General features: G+C 34.4%; 1 protein-coding gene across 5 annotated transcripts in view; it reads left to right on the forward strand.

Moving 5' to 3' along the window:
* PPP1R12A (protein phosphatase 1 regulatory subunit 12A) overlaps positions 1-16,815 on the forward strand; it is a 155,877-nt gene that overhangs the window by 109,634 nt on the left and 29,428 nt on the right. For 2 of the 5 annotated variants that reach the window (XM_074402511.1, XM_003927829.3), the window contains exons 10-15: positions 5,101-5,316; positions 6,521-6,615; positions 7,193-7,297; positions 8,203-8,370; positions 8,773-8,949; positions 15,837-15,927. In XM_074402511.1, coding sequence (XP_074258612.1) covers positions 5,101-5,316; positions 6,521-6,615; positions 7,193-7,297; positions 8,203-8,370; positions 8,773-8,949; positions 15,837-15,927 — 852 coding nt within the window. The remainder of the gene's footprint in view (positions 1-5,100; positions 5,317-6,520; positions 6,616-7,192; positions 7,298-8,202; positions 8,371-8,772; positions 8,950-15,836; positions 15,928-16,815) is intronic. The other 3 variants (XM_074402512.1, XM_003927830.4, XM_074402513.1) reach the window with 3 other exon arrangements.

The following is a 16,815-nucleotide window of genomic DNA, read 5'->3' on the forward strand; positions in this document are numbered from 1 at the left end:
GGTGCCGTCTCGGCTCACTGCAACTTCTACTTCTTAGGTTCAAGTGATTCTCCTGCCTCCATCTCCCGAGTAGTTGGGATTACTTTCACCCACCACCCAGCTAATTTTTGTATTTTTAGTAGAGATAGGGTTTCATCATGTTGGCCAAGTTGGTCTCAAACTCGTGATCTGAGTTGATCCACCTGCCTCGGCCTCTCAAAGTGCTAGGATTACATGTGTGAGCCACCGTATCTGGCTTGAAATATTTTTAATGAGGAAGGAGCCTTCTTTTCAGTATTGTATGACTTTTAAAACCTGTAATATTCAGCGATACTTACACTCCTGTCTCTACTTTAATTTAGCATATTAGTGTTTTTTTTAAGTTTTTCAAATTTATCTGAAACTTTAGTGACCTAACATAAAAATGTCCTTAAACACATTGTTAATTTCTAATTGCATCTTAAAAGCTGTTGCAATTAAAGAGTTCTACCTATTTTTAGGATCTCAATCATGACTCCACTTCTGATATTTAGACAAGGTTATCTTAAGTTCTCCAGCTTTCTCCTCCAATACATAAACTGTGTGTGTGTGCACATCTGTTCATGGCAAAATCACAAAAAAGGAAGCACACAAAACAGTTTTAAATTTCACTTATTTTCTCTTAGTAACTCAGGGTAACTATGGTGAAAGATAGCTGTGTTTACTTTAAATGGTCTTTCCCTAATTCTTTAATCCTTCAGCTGAAATTAAAGACTGTTTCTTTTTTCTTTTTTTTTTTTTTTTTTGAGACAGAGTCTCACTCTGTCGCCAGGCACCAGGCTGGAGTACAGTGGCACAATCTTGGCTCACTGCAACCTCCACCTCTCCACCTCCCGGGTTCAAGCAATTCTCATGCCTCAGCCTCCCGAGTAGCTGGGACTACAGGTGCACGCCACCACACCCAGCTAATTTTTGTATTTTTAGTAGAGACGGGGTTTCACCACGTTGGCCAGGATGGTCTCGATCTCTTGACCTTGTGATCCTCCCACCTCAGCCTCCCAAAGTGCTAGGATTACAGGCTTGAGCCACAGCACCCGGCAAGAACTGTTTCTATAGCAATATCAAGCTGATGGTTTGTGGAGTTGTTATCTATAAAACCATTAGTTTGATTTTGTGTTAAAATTGTTAACTAACAATAAGTTTATATAAGTCTCTCTAGTCAAAATAGGTATTGTTGGGATCTCGAAAACAGATTGTCTATTATTCTGTATGGGTATACATTCCGATAAAATATAAATAGTGTTTTCTTTACTTGATGGTAAAAATTCAGAATTTTTATGGAATAAAGTGTGCTTGTTAATTGAATTCAGTGCAGTAGCTAATAATCTAACAAAAGACTGCTATGTGTTGTGGGCATATAAAGTATTCCAATAGAACTGTATAGATGTAGCATGATTTAAAAGGAAAAGAAATTTTTTTTTTTTGAGACGGAGTTTCGCTCTTGTTACCCAGGCTGGAGTGCAATGGCGCGATCTCGGCTCACCGCAACCTCCGCCTCCTGGGTTCAGGCAATTCTCCTGTCTCAGTCTCCTGAGTAGCTGGGATTACAGGCACGTGCTACCATGCCCAGCTAATTTTTTGTATTTTTAGTAGAGACGGGGTTTCACCATGTTGACCAGGATGGTCTCCATCTCCTGGCCTCGTGATCCACCCTCCTCGGCCTCCCAAAGTGCTGGGATTACAGGCGTGAGCCACCGCGCCCGGCAGGAAAAGAAATTATATTTGACTTAAGGTGATAGGATCAGGACATTTTAGATAAATAGTACGTAATACTCCAACTGAGAGAAGGGTCTATATAACTTGTTGAAATGGAGAGAAGAAAAACAACATGAGCAAGTATAGATAATATGGAATAATTTGGCAGGAAAAATGAATTCTTCCATTTGATTGATTATAGTGTGCATATATACAAAGTAAACAGAAAAAGTAGAGCCACATCGTGGGATGTCTTCACTTCTAGGATAACACTTTTATAATTTATTTGATAAGTAGTAGAGAGTCATGGAAGATGTTTGAAGAATGCCATGAGAGAATTATTCTTTCTAGAGTATTATTCTGACAGCAGTATACAGATATATTTGAAGATGAGAGGCTGATTGAGAAAGAATTATTAGAAAGTCTTCGAAGTCGCCCACAATGATAAGAATATGAACTAGGAAGTGGCTGTGGGCTTATGTAGGAGAGGAGGAGATTTAGAGACTTGACCCATAATTTATGGATGGAGGAAAATGACAGAGAAGGTCTAACATAATTGTGAAGTTTCAAACATAGGAGATTGAAGAGATAACCTTAGTGCCATTAGCAGAAATAGGGAACTGAAGAAGAGATGGCTTCGAAGTAAAGATGTTTTATTTTAGGCATAGCGAGTTTTGAGTTTTCAGTTATAGTTCTAGATTGTCCACTCTACAGGTAAATAAAAAATTAGGACTGGAAATTTAGGAGACTAGACTGGAGAATAATACATTTGCGAATAAGCTAACTACAGTTAATATTTAGCCTGAGGAAGTAAAGACCCTCCTTCTAACCCCCAGGAAAAGAAAGTTGAAAGAATATGAGAGATCCGAGAGCAGACTCTGGAAGGGCTAGCACAAGGAAAGTTGTGCTTTACACACACACATACACACAAACACACACACACACACAGAAAGAGAGAGTATGAGAGATCACACACACACAGAGAGAGAGTATGAGAGATCCTAGGACTCTGGAAGGGCTAGCTCAAGGAAAGTTGTATACACATACAGGCACGTCACCTGTATGTGTATGTATACACACACACACACAGAGCCAGTCAAGAAAAGGAGTACACATCTAGAGTCAGTCAAGAAAAGGAGTGGTCACAGTCCAAAGAAAAAGAAGCTCAAGATGGCGTCTAGTTAAAAAAAAGCCGAAGAAGAGAGTTTCATGGAGGAGGTATAGTTAAGTACTTCAGGAAGGTTTATTTATGTACCAGGTAAAATTATAATGAGCCTTTAGACATATAAAGCAGTACTTCAATCCAAATTCATTTTGGGCAGAGTGGAAGTGTATCAGCCATTACAGTATAACAAATGCCCATTTCAAAATTGATAGATAGTACTGCTTCATTTTTCTCAACTCTAAAATTCAGTAACAGTAGTATTTCATTTTTCATTAGGTGGTTATAAAGTTGAAACAGGATAACCCATGTGAAGTTCTTAGCTGAGGGTCACACGCTAGTAAATACTTGTTAAACGTTGGCTTCATCCGTTAACAGTGGATGTTATCTGATCTCTGGCCATTTTATCATAGGAGAAAACATTTGTTTCAAGGCTGTTTGTTTGTTTTTGAGGAGGTGGGAGATCTAATGTGGGTGTTGGCACCTGACCCACTACCTGTTTTTGTATAGCAAGGAATGGTTTTAACGGGTTGGAGGAAAAAAAATCAAAAAATTTTTATTGTCCCTAAAGTTTTATTGGGTACAGCCACACTCATTAATTTGTATATTAATATTATCTGTGAGCCACAAAGCCTAACATTTATAGTCTAGCCCTGTAATCTCACAAATCAATAAGCAGTTGTCTCAATACCTATCATATTGCACAGAGTATTAGAGTTCCCAAATTTTCTTGATTATTGGAGTCCATAATGTTTGGTAAGTTTTTTTCAGAGTGCCACTGGTGAAAAGAAATACTTCTTTCCTCATGAAGTAGTTTGGTGCAAATGTGATCAAAATGGCAGTTTGTGCAGTGTCTGTAAGGTGTCACTGTCTTCTCTTAAGACTTTAAAATATTCTACAGAGCCCCTGTGATTTTGTTGTGATACCCTGGAGCACTTTGGTGCACATTTTAGGAACTGAGGAATGCTTAGACCCTACTGATAGGAATTCATTACTGGAAGTACCAGAAGTGTATCTTGTAACAGTTTTGTCCATGAAGTGGCCCTCAAGCATCACCGTGGGAGCTTAACAAGCTCTATTAACCTGCTAATTATAGTAAACGTTGGCAATAGATATGAAAGAAAGGATTTTTTTTAACAAGTATTAATACCCTATTAATACCTTGTAGCAACTACTTAGTTGCTATATTCACCAATCTATAGTTAACTGTGGTTGAATATATAAATTCTAGAAGTGAAGTTGATGAAGTGAACTATGCATTTTTAGGGTTTTTGGAAAGCCCTAAAAATAGCATAAATATTTGTACATAAAATTAGTTTTTGTTATAGTTGAAATATTTAATGTTTGGTGGGGAAATTGGTAAATTTAAGGCTGTGATTTTAAAAATATTGTTATAATTAGAAAATATCAGTTACTAGTTTTGTTGATTGTGTTGGAGATAAAAATTTTTAACCAGATTATATTAATGGATTAAAAAAAAATGCAGTAGTTTGTTCACTCACATTTTATATTATCTACTCTATATGCCTTTAGTTGCTTTAGAAGTTTATTAGATTTTTTTCAGATTATCTCATGCTAAAGCTAGAACTTGCTCCACTGACTTTTAAAGATTGGATCATTATCCTATTATTGGGCTTTAATTTATTACAAAATTATTTTTAAATGAAGAAAATATTTTTTGCTTATAACTTCCCTTTTCTGTTTTCATGCTTTCAATCTTTATCTCTTTACCTGTCTTATTTTAATTGGCTTTAGTATGATTTCATTGCTCCTATCATGCCTGTGGTGGAATCAGTAGATCCTGCATCATGGAGGCAGGGCTTGCGCAAAACTGGCATTGTTCTTGTGCCCAATAAGGGTGAAAAATCTATGGTGAGGCATTTCTATGTGCAAGAATTTATATTAGGTTACAACATAACATTGGTTCCAAAGATGCATGGTTTTAAGTCCTTATGGTGTGCTCATTTCTGTTTTCTGTATTTGCATCATAATTTGTGTGTAGTGTGTTTTCTTAAGTCTAACCCCTGGGAAGGTGGTCTATTTCTTTAAAATGTTTAGATCTTTACATTTTTTACTAAGACATTAACCTATTTAGTAAAAATGTTTTATCATGAAACTGCGAACCATAATTTTAAATATATTATCTGTAAACTTATTGTTTCCAATTTAAGGACTGATCAGTTTTGAAAATTTTTTCTTTTCTTTAAAAAATAAAATAAACACAGTTTCCAACTACAGCTACAAAAATTTCTCCCAAAGAAGAAGAGAGAAAAGATGAGTCTCCTGCAACTTGGAGGTTAGGACTTAGAAAGACCGGCAGTTATGGTGCACTTGCTGAAATCACAGCATCAAAAGAGGGTCAGAAAGAAAAAGATACTGCAGGTGTTACACGTTCAGCTTCAAGTCCCAGACTTTCCTCCTCTTTGGATAATAAAGAAAAGGTAATCTATTTCACCATCTGGTTTCTATGAAAACTCTTACGATTTCTTTTCCAGGAACATCAAATCTGGGAGATTTTCTGCTAGTTATCTTTAGATCTAGGTATCAAGTTAATTAACCTTAATGAATTATATAAGACAAATATAATTTATGCAGTATTATAAGTATTGGAAAGATCAGATGTATTTGCCTAAAACATAAATTAGGGGACTATTCTCAGTTAAAGGAATCTATTATCTTACTTGAGAATTTATGATAGAACTGTATTAAGGAGCAGGCTTATTTTGTTTATTATGATTCAAGAAATTTTCTGAAGTTTAAAAAATACAGAAATACATTTATTCTAGAATATTAGTATACTCATAAGTTACATTCAGTATCTGCAAAAAATAGCAAATTTTTAATCTACCGTATTACAAGCAATTTTGTCTTAATGAGTAAATTTAATAACTGTATTTTGAGTCAGTATTAATGTTGCATTATATAGAATGTATCACAGTTTATTCAATACTATTATTTATTTCTACAGCATTTTCAGTGCTTGGACTATTTTTTACCATACAGTTTTCTTTCTCTACTTAGAAATGTTTCCTTGTATCGGAAATTCAGATCAAGTTTCTCAACAAGTAATTCTAATATTTTTGCTTTTTAATCAATTTATTGTGCAATTAGTTTCCAGGTATTTTCTGCCCGCATACTAAGAATGAATCAGTGTCATTTGTCACTATACACTCTCAGCCATATTTGGATAAATATAATTTAAATAATACTTGTTTTGACTATTTTGATGTATTTGAGAGCATTGATTATCTAGGTTCTGAGTAACTTGTCTAAGTACTTGAGACTTCTCAGTGAACCATATTTGAAACTTTATTTCTCCTGAAAAAATAAAGGTATTTCTGTTTATGATACAGTATTACTTTAATCTGTTATAGAAGTTTTAGCAAAAGTCATTAAAATATGGAGGAATTTTTTTTCCTTATGTTAAAATATCATCTAATTCTAGGCTAAAATAGAAAACAAGTTTAAACAGGCTGATTGCTGATTGTCATTCATTTTAAAGTTTAGCTAGGAATTGTAGAAATACTGTAACTATGATAGCTATATAATTATACGTTATTGAATAACCTTTTCTTAATACTTTTAGCATTGCCTATAATCAGTACACAAATTAATTTTTACTCATTTTTTTTTTCCATTTTGAAGGAGAAAGATAGTAAAGGAGCTAGGCTTGCATATGTTGCACCTACAATACCAAGACGACTAGCCAGTACATCTGACATTGAAGAGAAAGAAAACAGGTGACTTTATTTTGATTTCCTTTATGCATTCACTATAAAATCTTTATTATCTAGCATGGTGCAGGCTTGGTATGTTCATTAAATAGCAAAGAATTTGTGGCTGGAACAGAGTGAGGGGAAAGTGGGAGGAGATGGGGTCCCAAACTAGTACAAGTTCTCTAAATATTTGGAACATTTAGGAAAGGGGAAAGAAAAGGGGAAGAAAAGCCCTTAATCATTGTCAGTATTTTCTTTTGTTTCTTCCTATTTTTCAGCTTACAGAATTTAAGAACTTTTTAATATAGTTGTAATCATGTTATAATATCCAGTTTTGTGATTTTTTCCCCCAAGATCTCATAAGTGATCCTATATGTTAATATATATTTTTAATAAGCATTGTTTTTAATTGGCACATAATATACTGTAAAGTAGATCTTCTGAGGTTAAAGTAAGCATCTCCCCTACTTTGTATTTTGTGATCAAAAAGTATATTTCTGTAAATACCTGAATTTTCCCCCTAAATATAGGAAAAGTGTACAGCTTTCTTAATCTTGTTATAAAGTTATCTACCAGAATCTGAAGGGTATTCTTTTAACAGAGATTCTTCAAGTTTGCGAACAAGTAGTTCATATACAAGGAGAAAATGGGAAGATGATCTTAAAAAAAATAGCTCAGTTAATGAAGGATCAACTTATCATAAAAGGTAATATTATTCTTAAATGATTTTTACATATTCATTTATAAAAATATGAGGCAATTTGGAGCCCTCAATTTAACATCATTTTAAACAAATGGGTGTTTTTATTAAATATTATGGGCTTTTGTTATTTAAATAAAACTTACTCTGAACACAGAATATATATTTAAAGATGGGTTATAATTTATTCTTGTGCCCTTCTTTTATATAATTAAGCTTTAAATATTATGAAATATTTTTTAGACTGTTAACATATTTAAAAGGAACTCCTTTAGAAGGAACTCGTTGCCTAGAACAACTTAAACAGGCCAGTGTTTTAATTGATCTAGTCATCATTGTTGATCTGGAAAGATTTGGCTTGCCCTAGAACTCAGAGCTATGGAAGTGCTTTCAGCTGGAATGTTCATAATATCATATGGAAGAGGGAAAAAAAGCCCTATAGACAATTTATTTACTAAAAGCAACCAAAAAGACAAGTAAGATGTGAACAAGTATCATGTAGGCATCAGTCACTTCCTAGGTATCTGACCCATTGCTAAAACAATTTTCTTAAAAAAATGTCAGCATCTTGTTTTCCCTGGGTAAAACAAAACCAAAGTGTGTTTTTCAGGGTCAGCCTGGCATGACCATATGGTGTGGAGTAATTTCAGAAATGTGAAATATCAGATCGTCTTTGAGTCTTATTGAGAATGTTGGGAGGAGGCACTAAAATGATACACTACCAAATTAGTGAAATCATCTAAACTCTAGCAAGTTGTAGATGCAACTCTTGGTGCTGGAGCTGGTGGTGTATTTAGGAACACAGTTTTTAAAGATTTTTTTTCTAGCCTTGTACTTTGTGTAATGTATAGACATTAACTATAGAACACACATACAGACACATCCTATATAGATATGACTCTTTTGTTTAGTTGCTCCTTTGGTAGAAGACAAGATGATTTGATTAGTTCTAGTGTTCCAAGCACCACATCAACACCAACAGTTACCTCTGCAGCTGGGCTTCAGAAAAGCCTGCTTTCCAGCACAAGCACTACTACAAAGATTACAACCGGTTCTTCCTCAGCAGGCACACAAAGCAGGTAAGTCACAGATATATTTTGTGCTCAGGTCTACTGTGTGCTTATGTATGTGCATGCATTTTTGTTTAGAAGATTGTGGGGCTCTGGATTTTTTCATTTATCTTGTTAAATTTATTTATAAACAAAAATTGGTTCCAAAATGAGGCAATTATGCATGACTGGGGGAAAATTTGTGTTCCTGAACTATGAACTTTCCTTCAATTAGACTGCTTAAAATGTAAATTTCTCTCTGACAACTCTGGGTGAGCTTTTTGGTTCATAATTTAAGGATGTTTCACCTTGCGTTTTAAAAAAAAAAAAAATCCATCCCTGTAGCCATGTGTTTTCAGCTGCTAGAAAGTGCTTTCATTGTTTAGCTGTTTTCCTTTTCTCTTTTTTGTGTTGCTGCTTATGATGCTATAGTACCTCAAATCGTTTGTGGGCTGAGGATAGTACTGAAAAAGAAAAGGACAGTGTTCCTACATCAGTGACCATTCCTGTTGCTCCAACTGTTGTAAATGCTGCAGCTTCTACCACAACCCTGACTACAACTACTGCTGGCACTGTCTCCTCCACAACAGAGGTCAGGGAGAGACGCAGGTGTGTAAAGGTCCTAACAGTACTGCTGATATATCTTGCCCAGTGATCAAAGTTGTTTATTGTTTTAAAAAAGTCTTGTGAGGTTGATGATCATCTCTCCAGTAGACTAATCAATGAAATACCCTCTCAGCTCAGAACTATGTAAATTGACACTCTAGCAATTATTTGTATTTAGGCTTGTGACCCACCTCTGACAGAAGTAATGTTTTTAAAGTCAGTGAGCAAGACAGTTGTTTTCTTACTTAAACATTGTAAGTTTCTAAAGTTGTTTTATTTCAAAAAATTTTTTTTTTGATGAAGAACTGAATACATACAACACACTTAGGGAAAATTAGATGCAACATGACAAAAACAAGTTTTATCATTCTTTTCATTGTTTCCTCCCATTATTAAGAAATATGAAGGATGTTGAACTGTTTTGTTCCTGTTGATTTTGAGAATTTCATCTGAAGATTCTCTTGGTAAGGCTTCTGTGCATAAGTGTAAGCCAAGTAATTTTAAGTATGTTGAATACATTCATTTAGTTTTTTTAATCTTTGATACGTAGAAAGCACTTATTTGGATTTTTCCAAAGAGTCTGAATTTATTTGTGTGCTTACATGTTTTTAAAACATTGCTCACTTCTTTCTGTTGCCACCTATTTGCATGGAATCATAGATGTACAAAGGAGCTTACTATCTTTTGGGATTTCCTTGCTGTACAGAAGGAAACAGACTCGGAGATAATGCGTGACTATTTTACTTTGTATAGTTTATGGGTGTGAGGGCTGAGGCTAGCCCAAAGATTGCAGGAAAAGTAGTTAAGTTCTTTCTGCTATATTATGCATAGTCCCTAGCTTTTTTTTTTTTTCCTTTTGAAAAAAGAAACTCAAGAAACCAAATGTATGCTCTATTTTTATATTTTATTCTTGCAAAATTAAATTAACCAATATAACTAATTTTTTTTAACTAAAATACCGACCAGATTAACTTTGTTTTATTTCCGTCACGTAGTAATCATATACAGAGTTCTTTTTCTCTTGTGCCTAGTGAAGTGCCTGGCCTGTAGTAGTAATGGCCTTACAGTAATATTTGTGGTTTTTTTTTTTTTGAGACGGAGTTTCGCTCTTGTTACCCAGGCTGGAGTGCAATGGCGCGATCTTGGCTCACCGCAACCTCCGCCTCCTAGGTTCAGGCAATTCTCCTGTCTCAGCCTCCTGAGTAGCTGGGATTACAGGCACGAGCCACCATGCCCAGCTAATTTTTTGTATTTTTAGTAGAGACGGGGTTTCACCTTGTTGACCAAGATGGTCTCGATCTCTTGACCTTGTGATCCACCCGCCTCGGCGTCCCAAAGTGCTGGGATTACAGGCTTGAGCCACCGCGCCCGGCGCTATTTGTGTTTAAGTATATGAAAAGTAGTGTTATTTTTTTTCTATCATCGCATCTTTAATTTTTGTCTATATTTAGGGTTTGTTTCTATTTTTATGGTGAAATTTAGTGGTACCTTTATAATGCCACTGCAGGTGGTTACTATTTTGTGATTTGAGTACCAGTGTAGGTTATATTATATTTTAATTATTCTTCCCTTTTTTCCTTTAAGTTTTAAGTCCATTTTAGGTTGTCATAGTGCTCTCAATAAGACCACAGAGCCAACAGAAATTAGTATCCATCATTTAATCAAACTTACAGAAATAAGTTTGAGGACTTTGCTTTTTTGGGGGGTGGGGTTGGGGTTGTTGAGAGGAAGAAGGGTCAGAAGTTCTTGGTTTCTTACTCCTTACTCTGCCTTGATTCTTTTTTTCTTTTTTGTTTCTTTTTCTTTTTCTTTTTCTTTTTTTTTCTGCCTTGACTCTTAAGGTTAGAATTATCTTTGAGTTAGAGTCTCTTCTATTAAATGAGGTGTTTGATTTAACTTCCAGAATCTGTTCTCTTTTTTTGAGACAGAGTCTCGCTAGAATCTTTTCTATCTCTTAGCATTCAGTGCTTTTTGAAAATTTCTCCAGTGAGTAAACTTAATAAATGTCTCTCTTGAATCATCAGTTGTTTCAGAACAAATTGTGATTCTTAACCCAATAGATGGTTTATTCTGCTGAAGAGAATTGAATTTTGACTTCTAGAATTAGTTCTAATTAGTTTTGATGGAAGACATTGAAGATTGAAAATTAAGCGCTTGGATATATTTTTCAACACAACAGATTCTAATAGCATAAGAATAAAAATGTGTCTGACGACATTTTTTTCTGTTCTGTATTATAGAGGTTTTGTTTGTCTTACCTTGTTTCAATGATGTTTGCAGTGATATTAATGTTTGTGTTTTGTTCCATGTGAAATAATTGCAGTCTTGAATACATTGTTGGCCTCTTCTGTTTGTCTTTTATTTAAATTCCATTAATGGTTCTGAAATGTATATGATTTAAAATTGGCCTTTAAAAAGTATATTTGGTGATTTAAGGATATAAATCACCGTATTTGTGATTTATGTGGCTAAAAAAAAAAAAATGTCAGCACAGGTATACCCTTTCGGTTTCTCAGAAAATGGTATTCATCTAAGGAATAGAATTATATACCCTGTGTAGTTCTAAGAAAGAGATGCAGTAGGTCAGAATGATGCAGCAATGATAAAAGCAACAATGGAGTTTGGTGGGTATATTCTACCATCTTTTAATGATCAACTCTTTGCAACTAAAAATACGTAAAATATATAAATTATTTTTCTTCTCTACATTGTATTCTTAGAGGTCTACTCTAGATAGGTACCCCAAAGGAGGAGAAAGGTACTGAATATTAGATGGTAATTATAAATAAAAGAAATGTGTTTATATTATAAATTGATAAGCTATATTTTTATGCTAATTTAGGATGAATGCTATATGGAAAATTAAAATTACCTGCAGGTGCAGATTTTATAAGTCTTTCAGCTAGTAACTTTTATCCCCCTAACTTGCATATGTGAAACCAGGTATAATAGATTTATTGACTTTTGTGGCAATTTGAAACCATTGAAAAGGAATCCAGGCTTGTTGGGAGAGAATGTAATCGTTGATAGTACTATTTGCCATGGTGCTAAAAAAGAGCCAAGTGAGAAGGCAAGTTTCTCTGTTATAAATTAACTGAAACATTTGACTGCGGTCAAATTTGATAGTAGTCCATGTTCATACTTAGTTTCAGAGCAGTTCATGAAATGCTAAAGTGATAACATGCACCCCTCTGTCTTGCTGTGAACTTTTTTTTTTTAATTTTTTTTTTAAATCTCTGTTACTCAAGCTGTAAAGTGGTGGTGTGATGATGCTTCTGCAGCCATGACCTTTTGGGCTCAAGCAATCCTCTTATGTCAGCCTCCTGAGTAGCTGGGATGACAGCTGTGCCATCACACCCAGCTAATTTTTTGAACTTTTGTAGAGATGGAGTCTTGTTATGTTGCCTAGGCTGGTCTCAAACGCCTGGCCTCAAGCAGTCTTCCCACCTTGACTGGAATACAGGCATACTCTACTGTACTCAGCCTGCTGTAAACTTTGTTTAACCAGATTAACTGTGACATTTAGATTTCATCTCCTTTTTTTTCTCTTCATTTGGTAGAAGTCCAAAAAGTAATAAATTGCATAGTAGGTACATACATAAATTAGATGAATGAATGGAAAAAAATAGCCATTGGACCACATTTTCCAGGCTGATGTTCTTAGGAGCACTTTTCCATATTTACTAGATATGCCACAAAATAGGACAGGAGAGGAGGATTCTCTGTTTAAATGGTCTTGGGAAATACTGAGTTAAACCAAGTTATACAGATTACATCCTTCATTATATCTCAGATCTTTTCGTATGTTACTGTAATTTTCCTAGAGAAGGATAGAATGTGCAGCATTTCTCTAATTTATACAATCATTTTCTATAACAAGCCCAAGCCCTTCTTATATCCCAGAATTAATGTTTCTTAAATTTTAATGACAAGTTTATTAGTTACTTTCTTATTCCTTTTGAATTACTTGTCCCAGGAAACTCACTATAATAGTTACAAAAAATAGTATCTGTTATATCTAAATAAAATTAAAGTCAAAGTATAATAGTGATGGAGTTTTCATCTTACTGTAAGTTTGTTGGATGTCCCATTCAAGTAACACTCCCTCTTGTGAATTTCATAGCTACAAATGTAATTATGTAGAAACAGCAAGAAGAACCAGTTTTCTGAACTAATTTTAAGCAAGAAAAGACTTAATTGATGAAATTGAGGCAACTAAGATTTTGTGTGAGAAAAGACCTGGTCATCTTAGGGTTAATTCTCTAAGGAGGTGAATGCTAAGAATAATGTCATATATTCTAGTTTTAGAGAAACAGATTCCAAATATTTCAGGACTGTAGAAAGAAATATTTTCTTATATATATGTATAAAATGAATGAGGGCTCTCTAAAAAGTATTTTGAAAAAACAGTGGATGATTCTAAGGATGTTTGAAGATGTGCTGTATCTGCTGAACTTAGAGCTTTAAAGGACACAGAGAAGAGAAGGCATAAAACACAGTAAATTCAGAAGTGTGTAACGATTGTATGAATAGTGTCAGAGAGGCTAAAAAAATAAATTACAAATTGAGAAGAATACTAAAGGTAACAAGAGCCTTTTTTAAAAGTAGCATATGAATAAAGAAAATTCACTAGATCATTGCCTGGGGTTGTGAGAGGGGGAAACATGGAATAAACAGGATAGAAAATATACAGTTGATCCTTGAACAATGCAAGAGTTAGGGCCGCCAACTCCCTATGCAGTCAAAAATTTATATAAAACTTTTGAGTCCCCCAATCTAAATTAGTAGCCTACCATTGACTGCAAGCCTTACCAATAACATAAACAATTGATTAGCACATATATTGTATGTTATATATGTATAATATACTGTATTCTTACTATAAAGTAAGCTGGAAAAAGGAATATTATTAAGATAATCATAAAGAAGAAAAACATATTTACTACTCATTAAGTGGAAGTGGGTCCTAATAAAGGTCAGAATTCTCTTCCTCCTCACATTGAGGAGGAGGTGGAAGAGAAGGCAGAAGAGGCAGGCACACTTGATGTAACTTTTATATAAGCCAAGCTGCATAGTTCAAACCTGTGTTGTTCAGCAGTCAACTGTACTCTACTTTCTAAGTGTTCTCTGAGAAATGTGAGCTAGTTGGTGTAATTCAATGATGCGTTAATGATTTAACTTCCCAAGTAATATTATCAGAGGAAGGTCTTCATGTTGTGCTGCAGGGCTCTGTCATATCTTTACTTGTTTGACTCTTATTTAACTTTTTTTTTTTTTTGAGATGTGATACAATCTCAGATCACGGCAGCCTTGATCTCCAGGCTCAGGTGATCCTCCCATCTCAGCCTCCCAAGTAACTGGAAGTACAGGCATGTGCCACCATGCCTGGCTAAATTTTCCATTTTTTGTAGCGACAGGTTTCCTCAGGTTTCCCAGGCTGGGCTCAAATTCCTGGGCTCAAGCAGTCAGCCTGTTTCGGCCTTCCAGTGTGTTGGAATTACAGGTGTAAGCCACCATACCCCAGCCTTATTTAACTTTTGACATAGATTACAAGCTTTTGAAAAGGTGCGTACCCTGGGACAAGAGGAAGCATAAGCTTAAATTTATAAGATGAAATTTAGTGAAGATAAATGCCAGGTCCTGTTCTTTATATCAGAAAATAAGTTACTCAAGAGTAACATGCTGATTTAAAAGCTGTTTATATATAAAAAGCACTTGAATTCTTTAGAGCACCACTCAAAGTATGTTGTCTGACATAAACATCATTAGTAAAACACACTGACAAGAATGCAGGGAGACCAGGTGCGGTGGCTCATGCCTGTAATCCCAGCATTCTGGAAGGCTGAGGCAGGCAGATCACTTGATGTCATGAGTACAAGGCCAACCTGGCCAACATGGTTGACACCCTGTCCCTACTAAAAATGCAAAAATTAGCCAGACATGGTGATGTTCGCCTATAGCCCCAGCTGGTGATGTTCGCCTATAGCCCCAGCTCCTCTGGAGGCTGAGGTGAGAGAATCACTTGAACCTAGGAAGCAGAAGTTGCGGCAAACCCATATTGCACCACTGCACTCCAGCCACAGAATAAGACTCAATCTCAAAAAAAATAAAATAAAATAAAATAAAATAAAATAAATGCAGGGAGTGTTGTGTACTCATTCATCATCCCATAACCTAATGTTACATTCAGCCCTAACCATTGTACTGAAAGTAAACACTGTATAGAATTTAGTCAAATAACTTCACATATATACTAATTATTATCATCTAAGATGATGTTTCAGGGAGCCAAAAAGGGGCTAGGAGGAAAGATTCAAGGAATTAGGACTGTGTCCTAGAGAATATAAAGATTTAGAAAGGAATTTGATACCTTTCTTCCGGTATTTGAAAATACTATAGGTGAGAAGAATTTAAAGCCCCTTTTAGAAGGTCATTAAATAAGATGCTTAGATTATTACTATTAGGGTATATTTTCAGGGCTGGAGAAGAGAACCTTCTTCAGTTAAAAACAGACAAAAAATTTACTCCTTATCCATTCTGTTTAATTGGGCAAAATGAAATTCTTGTTTCTTTCAGTAGAGCTGAAACTTTTAATCTTCAGTTCTCTAAATCCTTTTTAAAAATATGATTTCATCTTAAATTACCTGATTTTTTTAAATGTAGTTAGGAAATTAAAATGTGATGTTAAAATATAATTAAAATATAACTAGTTCCAATCTAAAAAGAAATTATCACATTGCATTATTGGATTTCAAAGATCATTCTCTGAAGACTTTTCCTTAAAACTTACTGAAATAAAACTTGTAGGTTTTGTTCATATACATTGATAAGATATTTCCATTCACAGGTATTATATTTACAACTAATGATTTTTTAATTTATTACTGTAGATCATACCTCACTCCTGTTAGGGATGAAGAGTCTGAATCCCAAAGAAAAGCAAGATCTAGACAAGCAAGACAATCTAGAAGATCAACACAGGTATATTTAATATAATTAATATATACAACTTACATAAGTAGCATATAAAACACATATGTACATGTGTACATACACACTTTTAAACAAATTACCTTTCTCTTTTTCACTTTGTTGTGAAAATATTGATGTCAGTATATAGTATGAGTAAATCCTTAAAAGGTAATGGTTGCTCTAGTAATTCTTCCATGGTCTTTTGGGTGGTTTCACTGTTACTATTATATTTCGTCTAATTAGCAAATGTGTTTGTGTCTTTTTTAGTTTTTTTTTTAATCCTTATTTCTAATACAGCATCTGGCACAGAGTATTTGGTGTTAGAATGAATTAATCATATATGATGTCTAATAACTGAGTATTTGGAAAGCGGAGCGGGGGGGCGCAGAGAATAGGCTCTTATATTAGGTATATTAAGCAGCTTATGTTCAAGTATGAAAAAAAATGCCATTCAGGCTGAGGCTAGTGGTCTCCTTACCTCCTCTTTGCCATTCTAATTATGCTAAATATGATGTATACTTTTGTGTCTTTCTCTTTTCCCACAGTTAAGAAGCTCCACAGTCCAGATTCAGCTGTCTTATCCTAACCATTACTTAGCTTGCAGTTTGAACTATTTGCTAGGACCTTAATATACTTTTTCTGTCTTTATACTTTTCACTTCTTGAAATCTAACCTGTTCTTCAAGGTCAAATCTTGAAAAATTTATTGAACTCTCTTTTAAGCCTTAAAAATTATCATGCATATGTGTGTGTGTGTATATATATATATATATATATATATATATATACACACACACACATATACACACACATACACACACACATACATATATAAAAACATAAATATTTATAATGTAATATACAAACAATATATATGTTGGCTATTCTTCCCTACTCT

Source organism: Saimiri boliviensis, chromosome 7 (assembly GCF_048565385.1).
Source record: "Saimiri boliviensis isolate mSaiBol1 chromosome 7, mSaiBol1.pri, whole genome shotgun sequence".
Lineage (NCBI taxonomy): Eukaryota > Metazoa > Chordata > Mammalia > Primates > Cebidae > Saimiri > Saimiri boliviensis.